The 10,494-nt window shown below is 46.6% G+C and overlaps 1 protein-coding gene across 6 annotated transcripts in view; it reads right to left on the reverse strand.

The window, feature by feature from the left end:
• The window catches only part of CAPS2 (calcyphosine 2), a 138,857-nt gene extending 128,441 nt beyond the window's left edge, over positions 1–10,416 (reverse strand). For all 6 annotated transcript variants that reach the window (XR_013215788.1, XM_077265314.1, XM_077265313.1 and 3 more), the window contains exons 1-2: positions 10,290–10,416; positions 7,685–7,770 (exon numbers count right to left, since the gene is read on the reverse strand). Coding sequence is in view for 5 of the 6 variants with exons in the window: in XM_077265314.1 (XP_077121429.1) it covers positions 7,685–7,770; positions 10,290–10,320 (117 nt within the window). In the remaining variant the exon portion in view is untranslated. The remainder of the gene's footprint in view (positions 1–7,684; positions 7,771–10,289) is intronic.
• Positions 10,417–10,494: the final 78 nt, after the last annotated feature.

The raw sequence follows: 10,494 nt of genomic DNA on the forward strand, positions 1-10,494 counted from the left end.
ACCACTGTTTGGGTGCACGGCAAGGCTCGGAAGGGGAGGCGTGCCATTTGACTTTTTGAATGGAAAATTAGCTCCAATCGTTAGCGGACACCATGTCGCGTTTGGAGAGCTCCTGTGTGCCTAAACATTGGAGCTCCCCTACAAGTGACCCCATTTTGGAAACTAGACCCCCCAAGGAACTTATCTAGATGCATAGTGAGCACTTATAACCTCCAGGTGCTTCACAGAAGTTTATAACGCAGAGCCGTCAAAATAAAAAATAATTTTTCTTTCCTCAAAAATGATTTTTAGCCCAGAATTTTTTATTTTCCCAAGGGTAATAGGAGAAATTGGACCCCAAATGTTGTTGTCCAGTTTGTCCTGAGTACGATGATACCCCATATGTGGGGGTAAACCACTGTTTGGGCGCACCGCAGGGCTCGGAAGGGAAGGCACGCCATTTGGCTTTTTGAATGGAAAATTAGCTCCAATCATTAGCGGACACCATGTCGCGTTTGGAGAGCCCCTGTGTGCCTAAACATTGGAGCTCACGCACAAGTGACCCCATTTTGGAAACAAGACCTCCCAAGGAACTAATCTAGATGTGGGGTGAGCACTTTGAACCCCCAAGTGCTTCACAGAAGTTTATAACGCAGAGCCATGAAAATACACAATAATTTTTCTTTTCTCAAAAATGATTTTTTAGCCCACAATTTTTTATTTTCCCAAGGGTAACAGGAGAAATTGGACCCCAAAAGTTGTTGTCCAGTTTCTCCTGAGTACGCTGATACCCCATATGTGGGGGTAAACCACTGTTTTGGCACACGTCGGGGTTTGGAAGAGAAGTAGTGACGTTTTGAAATGCAGACTTTGATGGAATGCTCTGCGGGCGTCAGGTTGCGTTTGCAGAGCCCCTGATGTGCCTAAACAGTAGGAACTCCCCACAAGTGACTCCATTTTGGAAACTAGACCCCCAAGGGAACTTATCTAGATGTGTGGTGAGCACTTTGAACCCCCAACTGCTTCACAGAAGTTTACAACGCAGAGCCGTGAAAATAAAAAATCATTTTTCTTTCCTCAAAAAATATGTTTTAGCAAGCAATTTTTTATTTTCACAAGGGTAACAGGAGAAATTGGACCCCAATATTTGTTGCCCAGTTTGTTGTGAGTACGCCGATACCCCATATGTGGGGGTAAACCACTGTTTGGGCACACGTCAGGGCTCGGAAGGGAAGTAGTGACATTTGAAATGCAGACTTTGATGGAATGGTCTGCGGGCGTCACATTGCATTTGCAGAGCCCCTGATGCGCCTAAACAGTAGAAACACCCCACAAGTGACCTCATTTTGGAAACTAGACCCCCCAATGAACTTATCTAGATGTGTGATGAGCACGTTCAACCCCCAAGTGCTTCACAGAAGTTTACAACGCAGAGCCGTGAAAATAAAAAATAATTGTTCTTTCCTCAAAAATTATGTTTTAGCAAGTAATTTTTTATTTTTGCAAGGGTAACAGGAGAAATTGGACCCCAACAGTTGTTGCCCAGTTTGTCCTGAGTACGCTGGTACCTCAAATGTGGGGGTACACCACTGTTTGGGCGCACGTCGGGGCTTAGAAGGGAGGGAGCACCATGTGACATTTTGAACGCAAGATTGGCTGGAATCAATGGTGGCGCCATGTTGCGTTTGGAGACCCCTGATGTGCCTAAACAGTGGAAACCCCTCAATTCTAACTTCAACACTAACCCCAACACACCCCTAATCCTAATCCCAACTGTAGCCATAACCCTAATCACAACCCTAACCCCAACACACCCCTAACCACAACCCTAACCCCAACACACCCGTAACCCTAATTCCAACCCTAACCCTAATCCTAACCCTAATCCCAACCCTAACCCTAATCCCAACCCTAACCACAACTGTAACCCCAACACACCCCTAACCCTATCCGTAACCCTAACCACAAGCCTAATCTTAACACTATTTCCAACCCTAGCCCTAATTCCAACCTTAACTCTAATTCCAACCCTAACCCTAAGGCTATGTGCCCACGTTGCGGATTCGTGTGAGATTTTTCCGCACGATTTTTGAAAAATCTGCAGGTAAAAGGCACTGCGTTTTACCTGCGGATTTGCAGCGGATTTACAGCGGATTTCCAGTGTTTTTTTGTGCGGATTTCACCTGCGGATACCTATTGAGGAACAGGTGTAAAACGCTGCGGAATCCGCACAAAGAATTGACATGCTGCGGAAAATACAACGCAGCGTTTCTGCGCGGAATTTTCCGCACCATGGGCACAGCGGATTTGGTTTTCCATAGGTGTACATGGTACTGTAAACCTGATGGAAAAATGCTACGAATTCGCAGCGGCCAATCCGCTGCGGATCCGCGGCCAAATCCGCTGCGGATCCGCGGCCAAATCCGCTGCGGATCCGCGGCCAAATCCGCACTGTGTGCACATGCCATAACCCTAACCCTACCCCTAACCCTACCCCTAGTTCTAGTTCTAACCCTAGTTCTAACCCTAACCCTAGTGGAAAAAAAATATATATATTTTCTTTATTTTATTATTGTCCCTACCTATGGGGGTGATAAAGGGGGGGGTTTATTTATTATTTTTTTATTTTGATCGCTGTGATAGAACCTACCACAGCGATCAAAATGTACTTTGCCGGCCGGCAGATTCGGCGGGCGCACTGCGCATGCGCCCGCCATTTTGGAAGATGGCGGCGCCCAGGGAGAAGACGGACCGACTTCGGGAGGCTCGGTAAGTATGAGGGGGTGGTGGATCGGAGCACAGGGGGGGGGAATCGGAGGACTGGGGGAGCGGACAGGAGCACGGGGGAGCGGACAGGGGGACGGAGGGGGGTACCGAACAGAACGGAGGACTGGGGAGGAGATCGGGGGCGGTGGGGGGGGGCAGAACATGATTTCCAGCCATGGCAGATGCTATTGCAGCATCGGCCATGGCTGGATTGCAATATTTCACCATTTTCATAGGTGAAATATTGCAAATTGCTCTGATTGGCTGTTGCACTTTCAACAGCCAATCAGAGCGATCGTAGCCACGTGGGGGCAAAGCCACCCCCCCTGGGCTGAAGTACAACTCCCACTCTCCCTGCAGATCGGGTAAAATAGGAGTTAACCCTTTCACCCGATCTGCAGGGACGCGATCATTCCATGACGCCACATAGGCGTCACAGGTCGGATTGGCACCGACTTTCATGACGCCTACGTGGCGTCAAAGGTCGGGAAGGGGTTAAAGGGAAACTGTCAGCAGGATTGTGCTGAGTAATCTACAGACAGTGTCAGGTCGGCACCATTACACTGATTAGAATGATACCTGGGTGATGAAATCTGTCTTGTGGTTGTTGCTTAATCTTTATTTTCAGTTTTGAGTTAATGATATGCTTGTGCTTTGGGGCGGCCTGTGGGGGTCTTCATGTGGTGCTTAAGTATTCATCAATATGGGCTTCAGACAGGTCACTGATCCCTCACTGACCTGCCCCCTATTTTACATAATGAATATATATATATATATATATATATATATATATATATATATATATATATATATATATATATATATATATATATATATATATATATTACACACACACACGCACACACATATTGAAAAAACATTACCCCTTCTGCGGTCAGGTGCCAACCGTGGCACCTGCGCTGCAGCATAATCACATGTGTACTGTGTATATAATTAATTTTTAATAGTAATTTTTAATCTCTCTCTATATGTGATATTCATTATCTAAACTAGGGGACAGGTTAGTGAGGGATCAGTGACCTTTCAGAAGCCATACACATGAATACATAAGCAGAGGACCACATGAAGACCCCCCACAGGCCGCCCGGGGGCATGAGCATATCATTAACTGAAAACTGAAAATAAAGATTACACAACAACCACGAGATGGATTTCATCAACCAAGGTATCATTTTAATCCGAATAACAGCGCCGGCCTGACACTGCCTGTAGGTTACTGAGCACAATCCTGCTGACAGGATCCCTTTAAGCTGATAGAAAAGTAGCTGCTATTTGCATTGCCTATGTGATGAATCATAGAATGTTAGCGTTGGAAGGGACCTCCAGAGTCATCGTGTCCAACCTCTTGCTCAATGCAGGATACACTAGACCATCCCAGACAGATGTCTGTCCAGCCTCTGTATGAAGATTTCCATTGAAGGAGAACTCTCCACCTCTCGTGGCAGCCTGCTCCACTCATTGATCACCTTCACTGTCAAAAAGTTTTTTCTAATATCTAATCTGTATCTTCTCCCTTTCAGTTTCATTCCATTGCTTCTCGTGTTTCTATGTGCAAATCAGAATAATGATGATCCCTCTACACTGTGGCATCCCTTCAGATATTTGTAGACAGTGTAGCGTGGCTAAAGGGTGTCTAATCGACGGGAGATATGTGTCACATAGATGGCTTGCCGCTGTGATGTAACCATAGCTATCTATATGTGTTTCAGGACCTGTGGTGATGTCATAACCACATGTCTAATCATGTGATGGGTTCCTGGGTGTGGTTAGATCGATAAAAGAAAGGCTAATGCTTAACACAGGTAGATAGGTGTGGAGGTGTTAGCCTCCAGAGTGTGTTAAGGCTCCAGTACTGAGCCTGAAGGACCGGACACTTGTTTTTCCTTTTCCTGAGCTAAAGGCTATTTGTTTTCTGTTCTGCTATGTGGTTTATGGAGCAATAAACCCTTTGAACTTTTAATGGAATGTGCCTCCTGAGTGTCAGCCGTCGCACCTGAGCGAGTGAAACCTTACAATTGGTGGTAGACATGCGGGCAGCGTTCCCAGCGGAGACGTAAGTCTGTTATTGAATGTCCTGGGTCAAGTCTGTTGTAAGCCAGCAAGCATTGCCGGGGAAAATGGAGGACATGCTGAAACACTTGGTCCAGTTGCAATCACAGCAGGAGCAACGGCAGCAGATACAGCAAGAGACCAACAAGCTGTTAATGTAGCAGATACAACAGGGCCAGCAGGAGCAACGACAGAGCCAGCAGGAGCAACGGCAGCAGATGCAGCTTCTGGTAACCGCCATCCAGGGCAAGACGAGCGCCCCAACCCCAGATCTGGCTGATGACACCCACGTCCGGAAGACGGTAAGACGCGCATTGCAGAAAATGACTCCTGGGGATGATGTTGAGGCCTTCCTGACGGTGTTTGAAATGGTCGCTGAGAGGGAAAAACTTCCGCCAGAGCAGTGGGCAGAGGTATTGGCGCCTTACCTGACGGGGGAACCTCAGAAGGCGTACTATGATTTGACCTTGCAGGATGCCAAGGAGTATCACAAATTGAAAGCTGAGATTCTCGCACGTTTGGGGGTGACAATGACTGTTAGGGCACAGCGAATTCACTGCTGGGCCTATCACTGGGACAAACCGCCTCGCTCCCAAATGTTTGACCTGTTGCACCTGGTCCAGAAATGGCTGCAGCCAGAGTCCTCTACGCCTGCACAGATGGTAGAACGGGTGATGATGGATCGGTTTGTACATTCCCTCCCGAGGCCCATACAGACTTGGGTTGCCCAGGGTGATCCCCAGAATGCCGACGAACTGATCAGACTGGTCGAGAGATACCAATGGATGGAAGGCTCCTTCGGAAGGCAGCCCATGCCGTACTGGGGGTCCCAGAAAGGTGCTGAGTCCCAAAAAGGGGTGGGGCATCCAAGGTCACAAAGGGCGGGGGAGGTTGTGCCCAAGGTCCCTACGGGTGATATTATTTGCTGGAGGTGCCACGGGCCAGGACATATAGCTGCCCGTTGTTCCCAGACCACTGAGCAGATGGACTGCAGCATGGGACGCCGTAGTTCATACTATGCATATCCAGCCTGCAGTGTGAACTCTCCGCCCAATGAGGGGCCTCAAACGTGTTCCGTAAAGGTGAACGGTCGAGCAGTAACGGCGCTGTTAGACTCGGGGAGCTTAGTGATCCTGGTGAGGGCCACTTTTCCTCTCCACCTGCTCCCGGGAAAGAAGGTCGGCGTGCGATGCATACATGGTGATGCAAAGGACTACCCTATGGCCAGGGTGGATATTAAAACGGCGTGTGGCACTGAGTCCCATGAAGTCGGCGTCGTTCGGGACTTGTTGCACCCTATAATTATTGGCCGGGATTTCTGTTTGTTTTGGGATTTGTGGGGAAAGGGTTCTGAAGTCGCTAGCAAGAGTAGGGAACCAATGAACCCTAAAAAGGTATCGCCACACCCAGAGACAGACAGGTTTCCTGTTTGTGTCCTGGTTGGGGATGAGGAGGAAGTGTCCCCTACATCTGACATTCTGGAGTTAGAGGTAACCGGTGAAAATTTTGGGACTGCCCAACATAGGGACCCCACTCTGAGGGAGGCCTTTAATAATGTCACAGTTATTAATGGGGTTGTCCAGGAGCCGGGGGCGGACACAAGATTTCCCTATTTTCTGATGAGTGGGGAGTTGTTGTACCGGGTCACGAAAATAAGGGAAGAGTTGATAGAGCAGTTGGTAGTGCCGGGTCCATATAGACGGAAGGTGTTGGATATGGTCCATTCACACATCTTGGGTGGACACCTAGGGGTGGAGAAAACCATAGCTATCTATATGTGTTTCAGGACCTGTGGTGATGTCATAACCACATGTCTAATCATGTGATGGATTCCTGTGTGTGGTTAGATCTATAAAAGAAAGGCTAATGCTTAACACAGTAGATATGTGTGGAGGTGTTAGCCTCCAGAGTGTGTTAAGGCTCCAGGACTGAGCCTGAAGGAAAGGACACTTGTTTTTCCTTTTCCTGAGCTAAAGGCTATTTGTTTTCTGTTCTGCTATGTGGTTTATGGAGCAATAAACCCTTTGAACTTTTAATGGAACATGCCTCCTGAGTGTCAGCCGTCGCACCTGAGTGAGTGAAACCTTACAACAGCTATTAAGTCTCCTCTTAGCAAGCTAAACATTCCCAGATATTTTAACTGTTCCATACTTTGCAGTTCACTCACCATTCTGGTCGCTCTTCTCTAAACTTGCTCCAGTTTGTTGATATCTTTTTTAAAATGTGGTGCCAAGAACTGGACCACATCACCAAGGAGGAGTATAGGGGGATAACTACTTCACGTGATCTAGACTCTATGCTTCTCTTTATACATCCCAGAACTGTGTTTGTCTTTTTTGCTGCTGCATCACACTGTTGACTCATGTGCAGTCTGTGATCTATAAGTAGACCCAAGCCTTTTTCTTTCCCATATGTAGAATCTTGCATTTCTCCCTATTAAATCCCATTCTGTTAGTCGCTGCCCATTGTTCAAGCTTGTCTAGATACTTCTGAATTATTTCTCTGTATTCTCTAGTGTTAGCAATCCCTCCTAGTTTTGCATCATCTGCAAATCTGAACAGTTTACCTTTAGTTCTCTTATCTAGATCATTTATAAAAATGTTGAACAACACTGGAGTCAGGACAGAGCCTTGTGGTACCCCACGTAAAACACTCCTCTAATTGGATGTGTAACCATTTATTACCAGTCTTTTGAGTGGTAATAACTGATTGCACCTATGAATGAATAAATGGTTGCACCCTGAAACACCTATCATTTCTGAACCACAATGCCACCACATTAGCTTTGGATGTCATGTTCTGAGATACGATGCCATGGAATATAGATAGTATGGCTGAAAATCAGGAACGGACAAATTATTCCACTCACCTTGGCAGTAGCAGCGTTTGATGAGACATGACTATGACCTCGAGGACTTGCAGCGACTCCTTTTATTTCCAAATTCATCCTGAAAACTGAAATAAAGGAAAAGAAATATCAGAGACGTAGAAGCCCACCTGCAGCACAATAGTACAGCCAGTCACTGAAAGCTACAGCTCACGAGCCCGAGAGTGGAAAATGGAAGACGGGTCTTGTAAAATTGAGAGCTTGTGACGTAACTTCTGGCCAGTCAGAAGCTGCGGTTACAAGATGGCGGATACAGGAGCGGCGCTGACAAAAGGTGAATAAGCGGCGGGATGAGTATAAGACGGGGGCAGGGACCTGATGCTAGAAGCACCACTCCAGTGCTGAGAATAAATGGAGTGGTGCTTTAAACACTAACATATGATACAAGCTTGTCACTGCTGTGATCATACCGACCTGAGGAACCAGGCTTCCAGGTCAATAGTACCACACAATCAACTACATGAAGAAGACAAAAACACAGTGGCGGAATTGCATTTTTTTTTTTTCTCTCCTTGGAATTTTTTCCTGTTTTCCAGAAGTAAATGGTGTCATTCTGAGCTACAACTTGTCCTGCAAAAAACGTGTCCTCGTCCAGCTATGACAACAGAAAAATAAAATGTTATGGCTCTTGTAAGAAGGTGAGGAAAAACAAATACTGACCACATTGGAAGGGGGTTAAAGGGGTTGTTCCCTTTCAGACAAGGTTCTGTATTCGCCTTCCCCCGCTCCAGCGCCGAGTCTCCGCCACTGCTTGCCTGCCATTGGCTGTGGCGCTGACATCACGTCCACAGGGTGGTGGGCAATCAGTGAGCTCGGCAGCCCTGGAGGGGGCGTTCTGTCCACACTAGCAGAGCTGCTGAGCTCACCGGGTGTTTGCCATACTCTCGCTATGACAGCAGTGCCGCGGTCAATGGCAGACACCGGGAGCGGCGGTGGAGACTCTCCGGTTGGCCGGGGAACGTGCGGTTGGTTATTTTATAGCAAAAACTGGAGCCAGGGCAGAACGTTGTCTGAGGGGAGCAACGCTTCTAAGGGTTATCACCAGTCCGGATGATCGGTGGGGTACGTCCGCTAAGACACCGCTTCTCCATTCATCCCCTATGGGACTGATAGGTGCTGCACTTGGCTTTATCTGGCAGCTCCATAGAGAACAGATGCAGCGCTGGTGAGCAATGCGCAGTCTCTCCAGTCTCAGGCTATGGCAAATTAAAAGCTGCTTTTTACAGTACCAGCAATAGCCATGAGATTTCTGAAATCTGATGCACACACATTGTTTTTCCTGGCTTTTTTGAAAACTGCAGCTTGTCATTTCTTTCAGCGTTTTTGTACCCATAAAAGGCAATGAGTAAGTGCAAAAAAAAAATAAAAAAAAATGTTGCCATCAGTTTTTGCAGCATTTTTATTGAAAAATAGGAAGTAAAGCAGGATGTGAAACCTATTTATTATTTGTGATTTTCCCAAGTTTAGACCATAATGTCTCGGTCTCCTCACCTGAGCAGGGATGTTAGGATTAGCACAGTATCATTTAATTAGTGGTGTGTATAAAAGTAAACAGTGGCTGACCAATATGTAAAAGTTAAGAACGCCCAGCCAAAAAAAAAAAAAAAATACACATATTTGGCATTGCCGCGTTCAGAATCGCCCGATCTATCAATACATAAAAATAATTAATCTGATCGTAAACAGCGTAGCAAGAAAAAAAATCAAAATGCCAGAATCATGTTTTTTTTTGTTGCTGCAACATTGCAATACAATGCCATAGCGGGTGATCAAAAGGTCGTATCTGCACCAAAACGGTATCATTAAAAACGTCAGCTCGGCACCCAAAAATAAGCCCTCACCCGAACCCAGGTCACAAAAAATGGAGGCACTACAGGTATTGGAAAATGATGAACCTAGACATGTTTGGTGTCTATGAACTCGTACTGACCTGGGGATCATAGTATGGTCAATTTTCGCATTTGGTAAAAATGGTAAATAAAAACCAATTGTGGAATAGCACTTTTTTTGCACTATCACTGCATTTGGAATTTTTTTCCCCATTTTCCAGTACATTATATGGTAAAATCAATGGTGTTGTTCAAAAGTACAGCTTGTCCCGCAAACAACAAGCCCCTCACATGGGCATATTAACTGAACAATAAAAAAGTTATGGCTCTGGGAAGAAGGGGAGCAAAAACAAAAAGACCCTGGTCGTTAAGGGGTTAAGTAAACTATTCCCACCAATCCACCTTCCCCGCTGTTACATGAGTTATTATGGATTTTTTCAGGAATGTTTTTGTCCAGAATAATCCCTATTTTTCCAGACATAGACATTGATCAGATTGCGCTTTTCTATAAAGCCTTTATCACGGCTCCGCAGACATCTTGCACTGGTGACCGAACACGTCCAGTGGAAGCAAAGCTGCACTCTGGGCGCCTGAAGAAAGCGGCAATGCCTGCCTGCTGTCTGCGGCTCCTTATATGGTCAGGGGCCCCTTGTCTCCGGAGCGCCCCCTAGCGCCTGTGCACATAACGCCACCTTACAGAGCTCACATAACGCTGCTGCGGCTTCAGCAGCGGTCACGGCCTGTTCACACGGACTCACCGGTCTTGATCTGCAGTGGAAAACCCCACATGCGATAATACCGGCCCAACTCGGAAGTGAAAAGGTGCGACACTCGTTACCATGGAAACCAGACACGCAACGTAAAGGAGTGTTTGCGTTCCACGAGTGAACGCAGTTTAGAAATCCTATTGGCTTCGAGCATATCACGTGATATCACCGCACTTCTAGCCATACTCTAGGTTTA

Source organism: Ranitomeya variabilis, chromosome 5 (genome assembly GCF_051348905.1).
Source record: "Ranitomeya variabilis isolate aRanVar5 chromosome 5, aRanVar5.hap1, whole genome shotgun sequence".
NCBI lineage: Eukaryota > Metazoa > Chordata > Amphibia > Anura > Dendrobatidae > Ranitomeya > Ranitomeya variabilis.